Below are 19352 nucleotides of genomic sequence, written 5' to 3'. Positions count from 1 at the left end.
CTTTGGCTGCTCCGGCGTTTTTTTTTTTTTTTTTTTTTGCTTTGGCAACTCAGCTCTGGCCACTTTTTTTTTTTTTTTCTTCCCCCTTCTTCTGGTCTTCTTCTGTCGGCAGCGCGTCTGCAGCAGGTCTTCTGGTCTTCGCCCTGGGGGTGCATAAGCCAAAAAGTTTGGAGACCACTGTCTTAAGCTACCGACAGATGAACAAACATGGTCTCTGTAATTTTGTGGGTTTCAAAGCCATCTTGGGTTTATTGGGGTAAGTTTGCAACTTGACCACAGTATTGACGTCCAGGATGGAAATCAGCTTTGTCATCAGGCAGTTGCCCTTCTGCTATTGGCGCTGTTCCACGAGTTATGTGCTCATATAGCTTGTAAGCTGAGCAGAGTAGGGATAGTTGTTCGTAGCTCTTTGCAATTAGGGTCTTCATGTTGTTTGAGTAGCACAACCACTTTAGCTTATCTCCACAGCCTGTGTATCTGCGTTGTCTCCATTCAAGAATTAAAGACATCAAGTAGCCACTTCTGTACTCTTGTCCAAAAGTGTAGTAACAGTTCATGAGATGTCCAGCTGCCTTTCAACACTTCAGAGTTTTTGAGACTGTTGTCCACTCCGTGATGTTAGACTGCTCATTGCGGATTTTTCTGATCCTGAGGAGCAAACAAAGTACCTGCTTGACTTGTTTCATTGTATGCTTTGCTTTTTGGGCTGGTTTACCATTTAGGATGAGTTGTTGTGCCAGCTGGTTGAGAGAGACTTCGGTAATCCACTTTGATTGTTGTCCCCTAGGGTTCAGCTAACAAATGATGGCCTATGGTTTTTTTGTTGTTATGACACACGTTTGTTGTTTCAATCAGTTTGCTCCAGCTGTTGCACTGCTTCTTTCTCTTTTTTTTCTGAGCCCAGTAGTTCACTGATCTGGGTCAAATAGTCCTAAATATCTTTTATATTGTTTGAATGTTTGTTCTGAAAGACCAGGTACATATAATGTCTGACATACCTTGGGGATGTGTTTTTGGGCAGTCTTCCACATTAGAGAGACACATTCTCTGTAGTGCTTTTGTGTTGGAGTAATAATATAGATGGATCTATCCAATTTGGAGGTAAAGTTTCTCCAGTCAGACTTTCTGATATTGAATTTCAGCAGGTACTATGTTTTCCTGCATAAATGTTATATGTGGTCTGTGTTGTGATCATGGGATTGCTGCCATGACCTCCTTTCTGAAGTAGCATGTATTTTCAGAGGTGATAAAGGGTAGGCTGGGATTGTATTCCTTGTTCCATCATTTGTTTTGGAAGGCACATTTAGCCTTGAAGTCATAGAGCAAGGTCAGGTTGTTTGTTGACTTCCACTTCTTAACTTTTTCCACATTGTTATCATTGCTGGAGTATCCCCAGATTGTGTTGTGACTGTTGAATTCACCTGTGACAAAGCTTGTTTTTTTTCTGGCAGGAGAAAGTCAGTAGACCATACCAGCTGTTCACTTGGTGGCTTGTAAACAGAAACTACTGCTATTTGGTTGAATTCATCCTTAAGTTCTCTTATACCATGGTGTTTCACAGCAGTGTTTTTTACCAGTCTTTTGTCACATACAAGTACTGTGTTACCAGGGGCTGCTTTCAACCTTTGCAGCAATGCGCATGACAGGAATGTTTAGTGCTATTGTCTTTCCCTGTCAAAGATGTGAGTTTAAGCCAGAAGGGACCTCAGGATCATTTAGTCTGATCGCCTGTATATTACAGACCATCAGTGCCACCTCATGAAACACAACAACTGAAATGAGGTATTACAGCCCACAGGAAGGACTAAAGCATACCATTGCCCGAAGCCCCCTCAGTGGCAGGGACATGATTAAGTGAGATGCTTCAGAGGAAGGAGATCCAAACTCCCACACCCAGAATATGGGCGGGGGGGGGGGAAATCCCTTCCTGACCCCCCTGCGAGTGTCTCTTGCAGGCACGTGATATCTGCTTTATTCCAGACAGGAATGTCAGCCTTCTCTGCACAGAATCCTTACACATTGAAAGTGACTATTTCCTTTGGCTGATGCTTTCAAAGGGGCTGTTTATGTCAAGGACTATATATGGGGGTGGAAGCGGTTGGCTGCTGGGTGTTGGAGGCAGGGCTGGTATGTGTGTCAGATATGTTCACAACAGGACCTTGCTAATCTCCCATTGCAACTAACTATGTGAGAAACCAATCTCCCAATATGCACTGAGACCAGAATAGAAGGGGGTTGAGTGATGGGGAAAGGGCTGGGGAGGGGAGGAGAAGGGAGGGGGGAGACGGGACTAACTGTTTTCTTGCCTGGCTAAATTTGAGGTACTAGCTGTCTGTGGCAAAATCGCCCTGCCATCCTGGCCCCTGCAGCAGCAGCTTGGATGAGCTCCCCCCACACCTCCCCTCACTCCCCTGGGCCCCACCTTGATTCTGTGGTGTGCTGGTATTGATGTACAGGTAACTTTATAGACACACATTGCATTCCATGTACTCTTTTTGTGAAGGACAGGTCCCACATTAAATGGAGACTAACATGTCATTTCAGAAAAGGCATTTGAATACAAAACTTCTGTAAGTGACATGGATAAGAAAAGGAAGATGCATAGTAAAAGCCACATGCCTGCTCTGTAAGTAAATAATGCTGTGAATTTTCCTTTACCAATGAACTCCAATGTCTTTAAAGTGAACTGAAACACTTCACCTGCCTACACCTAAACTGAGACCACTGAGGCTAAGATTGTTTTTTTTTTTTTATGGGTGCCTAAAGTCAATTGGTGCTGCTAAGTGCTCAGCACTTTTGAAAATCAGGCAATTTATTTCGGAGCCTTATGGCCTGATCCAGTGGCTTTTTCGTTATAGGCATGGGGCAGCCCACGTACATTCAGTTGCTGAGTCAGGGCATAAATAAGGTATTAAGATCCCTGTCTTGCAATAGGCTGTGCTTGGGTGAACTGCTGTATGCATGCATAGCCTTACTGACTTCTGTGGGGCTCTCCTACAGTGAAATGTAGGATCAGAACCTAACTTTAGTACCCATTTTAAAAAATCTTGACCTTTGTTGCTTTTTCAGTAGTTGACAACTTAATTACTACCTCTCACAGATATCCGTGCTATCACCAGGTTTTAGATAAAACACACTACTCTGAATTCAAACTTTGGAAGACAAATAAAAAAAGACTTTCAGCAATTTTACTTAAGTATAAATTTGAAGACTATATGTTATGTTAATGATTTGCAACTGAAAGCATTTATTAATGTAAATATTTTAACACTGTGTGTTAACAGTTCTCTTTTGCAAATGGAGAAACTATTAAATGCTGTGTGTATATGTATATACAGTAGTGTGAAAATATAGGTTTTGTACATTAATTTTTAAGCACGAAACGGAACTTTTTCAGACAACATATTTCTCTTAAACTAGCTAATTTTTAAAATTGAAATTGCCTGGCAGATATTAAGTGCGCTCATCTTAGGAAACAAACTAACAGAAAACCCTGCTCAAACAATATTGTCATTAACTAGTGGAGGTAATGGACCATTTGTAGGAAAGAGGTATATTACAAGTGCCCCAATTAGCACGACATTCAGGTCATCAGTCAAATTGAAAATTCTATTACAAATCCACAGATAATAATTTTCAGTGACATGCCAACTATGAATAGTCTTATAAGGGTTGACTGTTCAGGAGTTCTGAATTAGCATAGTGTATTAAGATATTTTTGATTATTATGGCTTGTGTTCAAATTTAATTTGTTTTAACAAAAAAGCGCTAGCTTGTTTTTTCCCTTTCATGTATGAAATTCACTCTGAAACGCTATTTAATCATCATCTGTAACAGCAGTAGAGTTTTCTTTTGGGGGGGTAGTAGAAGTGATCCTAAATTTAATGCAAAATATCCAGTTGCTTAATTTTGGGCTAAATTGTGATTTGGATGAGACACTCAACACTATGCAGGCTACCTGGGCCTTCGGTTTGGTCAGGTAGAAGTAAGCAGGGTTACTCTCTCACTTGCTTTTTTTCTGTAGGATGTGGGTAGGGAATAGGAGGAGAGATATGGCTCTAATCCCCACTAATAACTGGCCAGACTAGTTGAACCAGGAAAAGAGCAGTTAACTCCTTCCTGACAAAGGCCCTCTGTAAACTGTTTACCCTTTGGAGAAACAGTAACGCTTGGGTTTATGTCATTCATGCCCCTCCTCTTATTAAGTATTGCCTAAATAGAAGTCTGTTGAGGAGTGAAAAGTAAATATATAATATTAAATTTATATTTGAGCATTTCCTTTGTCATTTGGGTTAAGCTCTGCTACTGATAAGAAGCTAGACACAGGTAATGTAATAATGTAATGTAGCCCTGATTCTGATACAGGAATGAAGAGAAGAAGAGAGTAGGTTTATAGTGGAGTTATTTTTAAATAACTTCAGTATATTCAACTGTACATTTAATTTCTTTTATACATATTTAATAGTGAGAAGACCTCAAAGAAAAAATTGGAAAGAAATAAACTGGATGTAAGTTACCTTAATTTTGCAGTAAATTAAAAAGAATAAGGTATAAATGTGCCATGCTGTTGAAGGTCTAGATCAGGGGTGGGCAAACTACAGCCTGCGGGCCGGATCTGGCCTGCAGCTGTTTTTAAGCCGGCCCTCAAACTCCCGCTGAGGAGTGGGTTCTGGGGCTTGCCCCACTCTGGTGCTCTAGCAGGGTCAGGGGCCGCTCCTTGTGGCTCCTGGAAGCAGCAGCATGGCCCCCATCCGGCTCCTATGTGCTCCAATGGCCCCCTCTGGCGCCCCAATGGGAGCTTCAGGGGCAGTGCCTGTGGACGGGACATCGTGCAGAGGTGCCTGGCCGCGCCTCCGTGTAGGAGCCGGAGAAGGGACACGCTGCTGCTTCCAGGAGCCGCTTGAGGTAAGTGCCTCCCAGAGCCTGCACTCGTGAGCCTCACCCCAAAACCCTGCCCCAGCCCAGAGCCCCCTCCCACCCTCCGAACCTGTTGATCCCAGCCCGGAGCACCCTCTTGCACCGCAGCCCCACCCCAGAACCTGCACCCCTAGCTGGAGCCTGTACCCCTTCCTGCACCTGAACCCCCTGTCCCAGCCCTGATCTGCCCTCCAAACCCCTCTGTCCCAGCCCAGAGCACCCTCCTACATCCCAAACTCCTCAAGTCAGTGCTTCCAGCCTGGACCCCCCTCCCTGCACCTATAACTCCTCATTTCTGGCCTCACCCTGGAGCCTGCACCCCCAACCAGAGCCCTCCCCCCTCCCCCACACCCGAACCCTGATTTTGTGAGCATTCATGGCCCACCATACAATTTCTATTTCCAGATGTGGCCCTCTGGCCAAAAAGTTTGCCCACCTGGGTCTAGATCCTGAAAGCTAACCCTTCTATGTGGGCATAGGGGTCTGGATGTATGGATGAGCTTTCATCCTCTGGGAACCGCGTTTTGTAATCTCACGGCTTTGCAGCTTTTGTGAGAGTGATGTGCCTTGTGGTAAAGTGGACAGTTTGCTTGAAAATGTGATGCTAGTTTTCAAATCCTGGCAAAGATTTGATAAGTGTCTCATGATAAAAATAGAGACCATCCAAAACAGGAATATTTAATGCATTTATTTTCATTGCCATAATGAAAACCTTAAAGTTTAACTTGGGGAATATAGTTTAACTATATTATGCTTACAGAATAGAAATGCAGGTGATTGATTGTCCCTTCATTCCCTGATCTTCATTTGCACTTGCACAACTCTCACTGAAATCAATGGGAGTTACAAACATAAAACTGGCAGGCTGGTTGGGCCTCCAAATTCAGCCTACAAGTGACTTTTAAACATGCCTTTTCCTCTGTTCTCCTAATATAGAGCAACTTGTGCTGAATGATCTACTTACATTTGTTGTTTGGAACTGTCAGCAAATTAAAATTATTTAATTTTTTAACGTGCAAGTTTTGCGGCATTTGGAAATCCATGACTAGAGCACACAATAGTAATATGAATAACAAGGGGGGTGGCTGAAAATGTCCCCCCCTCCTTGTCTGAAGGAAGGGGGAAAAAAAAGGCAGATTTTTTTAAAAGAGACTAGTTCTTAGAATGTGCTGATCTTTTATGTGTCTAAAGTAACACTTTTACAAGTTTTATAATGTACAACTAAAACTAATGTTATAGCATAATACAAAATAGTAATATGTATCACTTCACTTTACCTACATTTTCTCACAAAAAATAAGTGTAAAGAAGAAAATGCATGCATGTCACCTTTCAAATGTTTTGCACCATAGCTCAATGTCATGGATTCTATTTTAAATTTGAATTCTAAATACTATTTTAAATTTGTTGTCATTATATTGAATTTGTTTAACACTGGAAAGTTGGATGTAGAAGACATTGCTTTAATACCCACCCAGGAATACAAAACCAAGTCCCATCCTCGCAGTAAATTACTTCCATGTGAGGAACCAGATGTCTCAAGGATATTGAAGATAACTGAGACTGGGCAAGTTGAGGAGCCCGATGATTCATTTGGTTAGTATTTAACTTTTTAAAATTGTTTAATACATTATTTTTATAAGTTATCTTGCACATATGTTATTTTAAAAACCATAAACAAAAGCCTCAGTGTCACTCCTTGCCTATGGGAATGAAAAGGGAAAATTACCTCTTTGTTTTGGGCTTTTGCACTCTTTAATTTTGAGTAGTGCTTATATATCACAGTGAAAGGTGCTATATAAAAGTTTAAGTTTGGTAAATTCCAGATAGTAACCCTGGAAGTACATAGTAGAACATCTCTTGTGTTATATAAAACAACAGTGTTTTCATGGTTCTTGGGTGTTTGTCATCTTCCTCCATTCTTGTGCTGTAGGTGGTGAGAACTGTGAAATGAAACTGTTCTGCAATCCTAAGAATATATGTGGAGATATTTTTAAACATTTGCAAGGAGAAGAGGCATTGTCCTGTCACTTACAAATATCCTTAAAAGGAAAGATCTCATTCTCAACCATATATACATTATTTTCTGGTGAAATATTAAAACCACTTTTCATGCTTCATATGGGGCCCATTGATAGATACCCCTTGCTCGCCCCAAGTTTCTTCTTCTCAAAAAAAATTAGTGTATTTTTAAATACGGCTTAATTTGAAAAAGACACATAGTAGACATAAAAATCATAACAATGCCCAATTATATGAAATCTAGCAAAACGATGCTAGTGCAGTCAACTGCTTTGCCTAAGCAGACAAAGTTGCAAACTTCCATGTTTTTTTTTTTCTGTTATATATAGATCACCCTTTACACAGCACTGCTGTAGACGCTGGTGGGAATGTGGAATTGCAGGAAGAGGAACACGACATGTCAGCTAGTCATTCATCTGATTCATCTCCACAAGGGAAAAATGCAGAAACAAGGTACAGTGAAAATAAAATATTTTCCAGTCCTGGAAAACTATTAGACAATGTTTGGAAAACTTAAGCTTGCCTTTGTAGGTTGGTATGATCTCTGGATCATCCCATTATTTCAAGCAAGACTTTAAATGGTGAAAAATGTCTTCATTGTATCTCAATTGCTGTCTTTTAAAATGACCCTGCTTAAAACTGTCCAGGTAAGAAGCCAAAGCCCAAATCAGTCACTAGGTCGGAGGAAAAGGAATTCTGGCTTGTAAATTATAAGCAGTACATGGTTGGCATAATGCATCTGTGTATGTTAAGACTTTCTTACTGTAATGTGGGTGTCAGGATTGTGCTGGAGGAAGTGAAAGGCTTTTAAAAAAATTTGTGATCCATTAGTGAAACTTCTATTTGCAAATGACTACTATTCAGCAAAAAGGGCAAAGAAAATATTAGAATAAACAATTGAAAGGGAATCTAATTTGCTTTGATTCTGATATAGTTTCTTTGACCTGAGAAAATTCCTCTTCATTTCAAATTATTGTAAAACAATTTTTGTGTATACACTTCTGCTTTGTTAAAACAGATTTGATATAAATATGAAGTAATGCTTGCTTGAGTGAACTTATCAAGACCAAAAAAATAGTGGGTTTGATCTTTCAGGGAACCTTTTGCATCCCTGTTGAACTCCTGACAATCATTTTCCCCCAGCCCCTCCATCTTTATGGCTGCTCAGCACCAGGCTGAACTCTTTCAGAGCCTTTTAACTCTATTTCTTAAACTGACAGTGGGGGTTGCTGTTGAGGGATATGTGGCTGTTGCAGCACTTCTTGAAGCTGATGACCTGGGAATTGAAAACTGAGAAGAAATTAAACCTGGGATTCCTGCAAGGTCGTACAGAACCACCTCCATTAGGTCACCAATGAACCCTTGGTTTTGTTGTTTAAATAAAGCATGTTGAGGACAAATGTACAACCCATTGGTTAGCATGTAATGGGTTACACATGGATACAGATTTTTTTTTTTTTTTTAAATTATGTGTCAGGAAAGTTCTTATTGCTCATCTTTATTCTAGAAAAAATCACTGTAGCTTGAAAATGACTGAAGATAACAAATCAGAGACAGAGGATTCTGAAGATGAATCCCTGAAGGAGAGTAAGGTACAGAACAAGGTTTGTAAGAATATATCAATAACTTTTATTTAGAACATATTCTATGCCATATTCAGATTAGACAGAGGAAGGGGTTTGACACTCCCTAGCACTTGTATAGGAATTTTAATCTGAAGAGCATCATGGATAATTAATCTTCAGAACACTCCTGTGAGATGGGCAAGTATTAAGTGTAATGCCCAAGGACACCGATGAAGTGTCAGAGCAAGGATTAGAACTCAGGAGTTTCTGGATTCTACCAGCCCATTAGTCCATGTCTTCCTTACTTGATGTGCAGCAGGTTTTTTCCTTAACGAAAAGATAGTCTGTTTACTTATGAAATATATTGTCATTCTTAAAGAAATATAGATAAGGAATAATTCTTTACTACTTATCCAGTATTAAATTTACAGCAGACTTGTGAGAGTAGAAGTTTGAGTTAATTACTAAAACTATTTTTTAAAATGTATATTGGTGCTAAACAACTTGAAATGCTTGTGAGTAGCTTTCCTTCAAAGCGCTTACTCATTGCATTTCTACCACACTTAGTCTCTTGATAGAAGTTCTCTTGTCATATTTTCTAATCTTATCTTCTGTCAGTGTGGAAGCTCTTTATTAAAGTGGCAGATTTCTGCCAGTCAGTTTTTAATGTGAGAAGCTATGCAGTAGTGCACCATACAAGTCTTACATATTGACCTGACTGGTGTGTTAAATTCACTATGCTCACACAATCCTGGTGTCTTTCATTCCGAGAACTTCCTGTGTGGAGCCCTACTGTGTAGTTATTGCTGGCCTGCCGGAAAAGAGAGTCAAAACTACATACTTCTGAACACTAAAAGTTAACATTAGTGTGAATAACTTTTTTTAAGACCTTCAAATGTAATTTTGAACTATCACCGGATACTGTAGTAGTTTTGATTGCTCATGACATCTCAAACTTTCTTTAAAAGTTCTTTCTATAGTTTTAAAGCAGTAGAGTTGAGATGTTTCAGACTGTTACTGTTCATGCCTTTTTTTCTTTTGCATTTTTAAAAATCTGAAGATTTACTTTAAATTATTCTTTATATAGATATTAGGAAACTCCAAGTCCAGTGTGGAGAAATCGAAGTTACCATCTGCATTAGCACTGAGGAATAGCTCTTCAGAAAGCAGCATATCAAATAAGGTTACAGATTTAGTGAAGAAGTTGAATGCACAAAAGGTAAACGTCCCAACTACAGATTCCCCAAATCTATCAAAAATACCTCTAAAATCTTGTTTCTCCTTAGAATTAAGCACTAAAGCACATAATGATGCCTCTCATCTGTTAAAAAGTGGGGGGAATGTTTGTATTCAGGAAAGAATAATAGTTTTGGATGTGAGGGTGTAGGACAGAAGTAAGACTGAACACAGAGGTCTTGTCTACTCTAGTATTTCTCTTCAAAATACTCTCACCTTGTGCTTCATGTGTGATACCTGTCAAAGCCCTGGTCTACACTAGGACTTTAGGTCGAATTTAGCAGCGTTAAATCGATGTAAACCTGCACCCGTCCACACGATGAAGCCCTTTATTTCGACTTAAAAGGCTCTTAAAATTGATTTCATTACTCCACCCCTGACAAGTGGATTAGCGCTTAAATCGGCCTTGCCGGGTCGAATTTGGGGTCCTGTGGACACAATTCAACGGTATTGGCCTCCGGGAGCTATCCCAGAGTGCTCCATTGTGACTGCTCTGGACAGCACTCTCAACTCAGATGCACGATTGTTTGCCATTGCTCTGACGCAGGGAGGGGCGACTGATGACACGGCTTACAGGGTTGGCTTACAGGGGTTAAAATCAACAAAGGGGGTGGCTTTACATCAAGGAGTATTTCAGGCAGAACTTCACGGAGGGTTCCAATAAGAAATGGTGCACCTAAGTTATTGTTCTTATTGGAACAAGGAGGTTAGTCTGGCCTCTGATTGATACATGGCTAGATTTACCTCGCTGCACCTTCTCTGTGAGTGACTGCAGTGTGACCTAGAGGAATGAGTCCCCTAGACGGGGGGGCTAGGGGTGTTTGCAAATGAGTACAAAAGAAATCTGGTCTATTTCTTGTTTTGATCCACTCCATCTATCTTTTACATCTTTGGCTGGCAGCAGATGGTGCAGAAGGACTGCATGCCATCCACATCTCATGGCTGCTCGGCAGAAGATGGTAAAATAGGACTGCTAGCCATCCTCATCTCTTGCCTGGCCGGCAGAAGATGATGCAATAGGACTGCTAGCAATCCGTATAACTGCCTGCTCACCATAAGATGGTTCAATAGGACTGACTGCAGGACTAAAGAGAATGACCTGATCAAGTCACTCCAAATTTAGTCCCTGCGCCCATGTCTGCCCAGGCGCTCCTGATCGACCTCACAGAGGCGACCAGGAGCACCTCGGACATGACGACGATGGCTACCAGTCCTATTGCACCGTCTGCTGCCACAAGGCAATGGGCTGCTGCTGCTGTGTAGCAATGCAGTACCGCGTCTGCCAGCACCCAGGAGACATAGGGTGACGGTTACCTGAGCGGGCTCCATGCTTGCCGTGGTATGGCATCTGCACAGGTAACTCAGGAAAAAAGGCGCGAAACGATTGTCTGCCCTTGCTTTCACGGAGGGAGGGAGGGAACAGGGGCCTGACGATATGTACCCAGAACCACCCGCGACAATGTTTTAGCCCCATCAGGCATTGGGATCTCAACCTAGAATTCCAATGGGCAGCGGAGACTGCAGGAACTGTGGGATAGCTACCCACAGTGCAACACTCCGGAAATCGACGCTAGCCTCAGTACTGTGGAAGCACTCCACCGAGTTAATGCACTTAATGCACTTAGAGCATTTTCTGTGGGGACACACACACTCAAATATATAAAACAGATTTCTAAAAAATTTTCTATAAATTCGACCTAATTTCGTAGTGTAGACATACCCATAGTTCAAGGCAACTGCACCTGTGATCCCTCAAGGCCTCAGTGCTAAGCTTCTGGCTTCTCAGCTGTCCCCTCTCTTGGGCAGAGATCCACACCTCTCTCCCTCCTGACTGAGGTTTTTCCAGATGTCACAGTTCCTTGCCTACACTGTGATATCCCCAGCAAGCCAAACTGCTTAAATGGCCAGTGTCTGCGCTTTGCTTTCTCTCCAGAGGTTATGCCCAGTGTATTGCTTGCAGTCATAAGTTACCGCACAATTCTTTATAAGAAGTACATTTATTCTCAAGGGGAAAGCATTACAGAAAAAACATTAAAAACAATAAAAGAACCTACACACATCCTGAAAAGCTTACCAGAGGTCACCCCAACTCCAACCTTAGGCTCAGTTGGTATTAGTCTTTCAAAATCCACAAGTGGGTCATCCCTGTGGCTACAAGTTCGTAACTGTCTCAGATTCAGAACCAGAACCACCATGAATAGGTGGGCCTTCAATTGGGCCTTTGATCTTGGTCTCATGCAACAGGTGATCAGCAGACAATGGCCCACTCCTCAGGACCCAGCTTCAAAAGGCTGGGTTTTTGCATAACCAGATGTCCCTAGAGCAGTGGTTATCAAACTTTTTTTCCGGCGACCCAGTTGAAGAACACTAATGTCCATGACCTAATGGAGCTGGGGCAGAGGGATTTGGGGTGTGGAAGGGCTTAAGGTTGGGGTGAGGACTGCGGGGTGGGGCTGGGAATGAGGGGTTCAGAGTGTGGGAGGGGGCCCTGGACTGGGGGGTCACGGCTCTTGGCTGAGGGTGCAGACTCTGGGCTGGGGCCAGGGGTGAGGGGTTTGGGGTGTAAGAGGAGACTCCGAGTTTGGGAATGGGGGTCAGGGCAAGGGATTGTGGTGCGGGCTTACTTTAGGTGGGTCCCGGTCAGCGGCACAGTTGGGATGCAGAAGCAGGCTTCTTGCCTGTCCTGGAAGCGGCCAGCAGCAAGTCCGGCTCCGCATGGCTCTCGCACACAGGCACTGCCCCACCCCTGCAACTCCCATTGACTGGTAACCAACCAATGGGAGTGCGGAGCTGGTGCTCGGGATGGGGGCAGCAAGTGGAGCCCCATGCCCCCCCCCCACCTAGGAGCTGGACCTGCTGCTGGCTGCTTCCAGGGCACAGAGTGGTGTAGGACCTGGTAGGGACTAGCCTGCCTTAGCCAGGTAGCACTGCCAACAGGACTTTTAACAGCCCGGTCGCAGGTGCTGACCAGAGCTGGCGAGACCCAGTGCCTTACATTCCGCCACCCAATTCTGGGTCGTGACCCACGTTTTGAAAACCACTGCCCTAGAGAATCCCCAGGAAAACCACTTAACACTTTTTGTTCTGAAAGTCTCTTCTTATCTGATGATTTGTTCAGTATAGTCCTCTGAACCCCCAGGTGCCACATCTTGACTCCTCAAGAGGTTACATACACTCCTGGACCACAATAATAAATAAACCATTCATTTAATACAGTGGACCCAAAAAATACGTTAACTTCAATAAGGTCTCCCAATAATATTGCCAACAGCATTTCTCTTCAAAATATTCCCACTGATGTAACTTTACCAGTGATATCAACAGTGGGAATGCTAATGCAGTCTGGCATCTCTTGTTCATTGGCAGCATTATCAATGTTGTCAAAACTCTGCACAGAGATCTAGACTACGCAGTTGTTAAAATGCCAGTGGTTGTTCTACACTAGTGTTACTACCAAGTGCTATCATAAGAAATAGTTAATTATAATTATGGGTTTAAAATAGTTGAACGTAATTGTTCTTGAAAGTTAATCTGCTGCATTTTCTATTGTAGAAGCCCAAGAACGGTGCTAAATCCCATGTGAAACCAAAGAAGTTTTTGCAAAAGACTGCATTACATCCTTCTGGTAAAAGGAATTTGATACTTTATCTCTTCATAATTTTAAACTTCCTTTAACTTTTCCTCATTAGCCATTAATGAGTTTTCCTAAAAATAGTTTTGATATCTGGTATTTTGCAGCCCAGTTACGCTAGAAATGGGAGCCTTATATAATTGGAATAGGAGATTCTTGTATAGTTGGACTCAGCACTCACTCACTAGCACTGTAACATCATGAGATACTGGGTTTCAAGATTGTGACCATTTTAGGTATAGACAAACTATTTGATGGTTTTTAAATGTTTTTCTGACTTCCTCTGGATCCTGCCCGGTTGGAGTTATGCATTTAGCTTTATATATGGAGATAAATAAAATATGTTCCCAGTTCAGTTCTTAAGAACCCTCTAAAACATTCATAAAGTAGTTTCCCCTTAACAAATGCAATATATACATGGTATGACATAAAGACTTCATCAGCGTGGGTTTGGGAGGGCTGTATTACTCATAGTGGCCGGGAGTGGTTTATCCCAAATAAGTGTCTATATACCCTTCGTACAGCAACACTGTGTATGTTTCAGAAAAACTATAAACTTTAAGCTTTATATAAAATGTCTTGAGTGTAATAATGCAGACTTTCTTGCAAAGTAAAATATGTGCATCACACCTTGTATATTTCAGAATTTTGTATTTCACTACTGAGCAGAGTTGGTGACATTCAGAATGTTTCATGTAAAAGTAAAATTTATTTTTAAGTCACCAATGTACCTTAGTTATTTATGCTCAACCCACCTTAAGATTTGTTACTTTTTCACACATTGTTTTAATTTAAAAATTGCATAATCAATTTACCTATTTACAAAATACCTGGCATATATCTTAGACAAGTGAAATAATTCCCATTTTAGAAAATTCTCATTTGTTAAAAGATTAATACACAAGTTAGTTTGTGTAGCATTTAATTCTTTTAAAACAAAAATTTTAATTTTCATATTTATTTTAACTAGCCATTTATTGTGTTTCAGCTGATAATAGCCCATGTTCTATACAGATTTGGTGCCCAAAAGGGCTGAAAAGATTTTCCCAAGATATTACAGAATTGGATGTTGTTCTGGCTGAGTTTGAGAAGACAACTGCAGACTACAAGTAAATATCTTGCTTTCCTTGAACTGAGAACTCCAAATTGACACAAAATATTTAGTTTGCTTGAAACCAGAAAGCTTGGAGCACTAGGTAATGCAATACAATGTAGGGGCAATCCTAATAGATTATTGGGGGATATATTCGATGACTGCCTATAGGTTTCTGTGATACAAATGGCAGTTTCTTTAAGATGTGATCCTAGGTAGGTTGGCCTCAGAGATTTAGTGTAGCCCAAATATAAATAATATTGCCATTATGGATAGCTATTGTGATTGGGGAGCTATTTCTGAACACGAAATATCTCAGTATCTGCTTGAAGATGCACATTTATCTATCAAGACCTAGGAGAGGCTGGAAATATCCTACATTTGTTAAGCAGGTTTCATGGGCTCTGTTTGTTAGATTTCCATTGAAGCATTCAGCTTTGAGGCTCACTTAATATGCAATTTTTGCCTTATCAGGGTTTTTATGTTCTCAATCTGCTGTTTAGGTCTCTTAATCAGAATTGAAGAGTTTATTCAATATAAAATACTATCCTGTAGTTTAATTAATAACTGTATAACTTCTTAATCCCTAGCACTTTTGAAAAAACACTAGTAGTGGTTCCACAAGTTAGTTAAATTCTAGATATTAGACTTGCAAGCTTGGGTGGATTTGCCCTTAAAAAGAAGAGTCCTTCATGATGCACCATTTCACTAGGCAAGTTAGAAAAAGTGCAGAAGGGAAGCCCTATATGTAGTTTATTATTGGCATTGCCTCCTGATGCCCAGAAAGTCTCATTACTCTTAAAATCCCAGTGTTAATTTCTGTGGACCTTGCCTCGCTGAAGAATAGGAAACTTTCCTTTCTTCAAGTAGCAATGTCCAAAGAGCTAACCAATCCCAGGTGAACTTGGGAAGAACCAAAAAAACCCAACCTTTTGATTTAAAACCCAACCTAATGTTTTATTTCTTTAGCTCTGCAGTAGGCATATGCTAATCATAAGAAAAGGGGGCGAGGGGAAAGCTGAGTGGACTAAAATTCTTGGCTGCAGAAGTCATCACAACTGGTAAACTCTTCAAGGGGAAGAGTTAGGCTGTTGCCAGTAACTGACAGGTCTGTCTCTGCCTGCTATACTCAAAGTCCAATGTTAGTATCTGTAGATCTTGCTACCTGAAGAAAGGAAATACTCAGATAAGCACAGATACCTTTTTCCTATACTAACCCAACTGTGGTTTTATTTTACCCTCTTCCTCCCCAACTTCCAGACAAAGGGTGGAGTCTAGGATTTGCAGGGAAGCTATTGAGGGCTTCTATTCTGGCTTCAAGGACCAACTCACTAATACTGTAAGTATAGTAGTAAATATAAAAACATTGGTGTAGAGATAGTTGTAAAATTTAGTCAGAATGCTTGTACATCTACTACTTTTTACATAGTCTTTTACTGATGCACCTCAGGGCATTTTAAAATTAATCCACACCTTGTGAGTTATGAATGAATGAAGACATAAAACTTTTAAGCACCATTACTCCAACTTGCTGCACATGGACAGACTACTGCACCTTTGCAAGAACTCCACTGGGGTTCCATCTGGGCACAGCAGTTTGCTCACAGGCAGTAAATTAAAGGATTGGATTAGATTGTCAACTTTTGGGAGACAAGGACCTTCTCTTGTGCAGTTACCAATGAGCAAGGAGTTCTGTAAAGTGGATCCAAGTCGAAAGGTTGGGACTTATAGAGCTGAAAGTCTGCCAAGATACAAGCAGTATGTCTTGTATATCTGCCTCAGAAGCCTTGTATTTATGAAATACCTTTCTTGGTGCCTGCAAGAAGACCATTTTCAGGGCTTTAAAAAAAACCAAAAACTAATTTTAAGGGGCCTCTGACGTACAGTGCATGGAGAATAGACTTCCTCAATATCATTTTTCAGACCTACTAACTGACTGTAGAGAATGATTTAAAATATATAATATAGTGAAATAAATTGAGAATGTTGGTCTTTACTTATCACCAATGCCACAATTAATATTAAAATTATAGTTGAACATTCACGTGATTTATTAACATGAACAAGTTTAAACAACAAAACTTCACGCGTTTCTATAACAAGATGGTAAAGAACCTGGAATTTTTAGATAGGAGAGAATGTCAGCCTTGTCTCCTGGTGGTGGAGAGAGTAGCATTTTATAACAGTCCTTGTTCTGGGCTGGGGAAAGGACATGCCAAACAGAATTACCAGTGACTAATTTATTTAAACCAAAGTGTTTCAAAAGTAAGTCTTATAGCAGTGATTTATAGAGAGAAAAAGGATACAAGGGTGGGGAAGAAACTATCAGATAGGGTTTGCTGTCAATACACAATGTTTTCCTTTACCTGTAGATAACAGAAGTCCAGGAACTGAAGGATTTGAAAAGAAAAAATGCTAAGGTAGAGTAATGATCTCTTTAAATGATGCTATGTTCTGTTTAAACACTATAGAGATAGAAATGTATAGAGCCAATGTTCAACTGCAAAACCAAACTTGGATGTTTGCTTTTAAAATTTATTAGAACACAAATATACCTAGGAAAAGTTTGTGAAACACATTTTATCTGGGAATAACACTGTTTGCAATATACTTCTAAAATCAGACAGAACAAAAATCCAGTTTGAAACTGCTTATTGCCAGACTTGCAAGACTGTTAAACAGTTGTGCTAGTTCAGTAACCAGTGAGCAAACTGTATAAACCAAGAATTACTAGAAGTCGTAAAATATGCTAAACGCCAGATTCTGATCTCTGCTAACAGTCTTTGGTATGGTGTTACTGAAAGATAAATAGTAATGTTTGCCTGTGTGGAAGTGTCTCAATAATTCAACACTTTAAAAATACCTTCAGTAAACAAATTGACACACACTATTCCGTCTTTATTTCAGAGCAATGGTGTCAGAGTATCATTTAAAAGGAAAGTCAAAATGTCTGCTTAAACTCCATTCAGTTTATTTTAATGAGCACCATATGACTGTAGTGGGGCTGCCATTGATTTGATACTGATGCATGCTGTGACTACAACTAAATGAAAAAAAAATAAGCAATGAGTACTCTGATTATAGTTAAGGCTGTGAGTTTGTCACAGAGGTCACAACTTCTGCAGCTGCCGGTGCACCTAGCGCAGGGGCAGCTCAAGTGCACTGGCTGCTGCTGGGGCAGTCTAAGCCCTGACCCCCCCAGGAGCAGCAGAATTTGGATGTGGGAGGGGGCAGGAGCCGCGGATGGGGTGAGATGGACTCTGGGTGGTGCTTACCTGGGGGGTTTGCAGGAAGCAGACACATCCCTCTTGCTTAGCTGCTAGGCAGAGGCATGGCCAGGCAGCTCTGTGCATTGCCTCCACCCAGAGTGCTGGCTTTGCAGCTCCTATTGGCCAGAACCTGTCCATGAGTTTTTCTAAAAATACCTGTGACTAAAATGTAGCCTTAATTATGGCACTCTGTTTTGCCTTGTGCTTCGTTTATATGAAGGTGTAAGCACTAATGAATAGTTATTGGGACAGAGTGAGAATGATTTTATAGCTGTGATACTCAGACTGAGACTCGAGCTGCTTTAATGTGTCTCCTGATATTATACACTCTGATTTTAATTATTAACCAATCAGAATGTTTTTACTATTTTATAACCAATTGTAGTTGATAAAATACTACTTGGTCAATCATTTTGCCATGAGAATAATATATATTTCCCCTGTTGTACTGTTTAAATAGGAATATATAGTATTATAGTAAATGAAATAATGAAAAAAGAAAAGGAGTACTTGTGGCACCTTAGAGACTGACCAATTTATTTGAGCATGAGCTTTCGTGAACTAGCTGTAGCTCACGAAAGCTCATGCTCAAATAAATTGGTTAGTCTCTAAGGTGCCACAAGTACTCCTTTTCTTTTTTCAAATACAGACTAACACGGCTGTTACTCTGAAACCTGAAATGATGAATTCACACTACTGTGGCTCTTTTGGGTAATGTTGATCGCTAATTTGACTCCTGAAACACTGAGATCTGAGCATCATTACTTTGTTGCTTGTGGTTTAGGGCACTCATTTAGGAGATGGGAGACTCACATTCCAGTTCCTGTGGCTATTTAATTATTTATACAAAGTGGAACAATTTCAGTAGGAGAGACCTGTCCTAGAATATCCCATTGGCCAGTGGAATGGGCATTTTTCTTAATGTGGGAGACCTAATTTCAAATATCCCCCATCAGACAGAGGGTGAAATTGATCCTGGGTCTCCCATGTCCTGAGTGAGTGCTCTAACCACTGGGCCAAAGTTTATAAGGGGGGCCTTCCTCTCTTGGCATTTAAGTTCCGAAAAATCTTCTGGGCAGAAACTATTTGATGAATTCACACCAAATTCACAAATAGTTTTGGGTTGATCAAAATGGCACTTGTTGTTGAATAAACTATTTGTCAAAAAACTTTGTCCACGTCTAATTCACAAGCATATTTTTGTCCAGCCCTGAAAACAGCAGATCCGCTTCACCCAGCAATTCTAGTATATTTGAATCATTGTCTTTGCCTTTGTGGTCTCCCATCAAGTGGAGTCAACGGCTGATGTTTTTTGTCTCCCATCGTTTTTGTAAAGTTCATCTTCCTGACACTGATGGCAACCTTCTGTGTGTCCTCAGTCAGTGTCTCAACCCCCCTTTTTCTAGGTCTTCCTCCTGGTCTTTGAATGTAAATTCAGTATTTCTTGGAGAAGGAGATTTGAGAGGGGAAAACAGGAAGGGATTCCTGGTAAAATTACATTTAATGATTTGATGGCTTGACAATCACTATTTTAAAAACATGTTTTTAGTCTAAGTCACACGTATGCAAGCTCTCTCATTTAAACTTCTGATTTAGAACTTGACTTTATAAAGACAGAA

At 40.8% G+C, this 19352-nt stretch overlaps 1 protein-coding gene across 9 annotated transcripts in view; it reads left to right on the top strand.

Annotated features, from left to right (window-relative positions):
• CENPU (centromere protein U) overlaps positions 1 to 19352 on the top strand; it is a 35197-nt gene that overhangs the window by 1921 nt on the left and 13924 nt on the right. For 6 of the 9 annotated variants that reach the window (XR_012158647.2, XR_012158648.2, XR_012158649.2 and 3 more), the window contains exons 2-11: positions 2545 to 2626; positions 4466 to 4508; positions 6360 to 6513; positions 7269 to 7392; positions 8447 to 8543; positions 9592 to 9723; positions 13293 to 13365; positions 14360 to 14480; positions 15725 to 15803; positions 16837 to 16884. Coding sequence is in view for 1 of the 9 variants with exons in the window: in XM_073341776.2 (XP_073197877.1) it covers positions 2580 to 2626; positions 4466 to 4508; positions 6360 to 6513; positions 7269 to 7392; positions 8447 to 8543; positions 9592 to 9723; positions 13293 to 13365; positions 14360 to 14480; positions 15725 to 15803; positions 16837 to 16884 (918 nt within the window). In the remaining 8 variants the exon portion in view is untranslated. Of the gene's footprint in view, positions 1 to 2321; positions 2457 to 2508; positions 2627 to 4465; positions 4509 to 6359; positions 6514 to 7268; positions 7393 to 8446; positions 8544 to 9591; positions 9724 to 13292; positions 13366 to 14359; positions 14481 to 15724; positions 15804 to 16836; positions 16885 to 19352 lie in introns of all 9 variants that reach the window. The other 3 variants (XR_012158650.2, XR_012158651.2, XR_012158653.2) reach the window with 3 other exon arrangements.

Source organism: Lepidochelys kempii, chromosome 4 (assembly GCF_965140285.1).
Source record: "Lepidochelys kempii isolate rLepKem1 chromosome 4, rLepKem1.hap1, whole genome shotgun sequence".
Classification (NCBI taxonomy): domain Eukaryota; kingdom Metazoa; phylum Chordata; order Testudines; family Cheloniidae; genus Lepidochelys; species Lepidochelys kempii.
The sequence above is the reverse complement of the archived record's forward strand: the minus strand, read 5'-3'. Positions and strand labels throughout refer to the sequence as shown.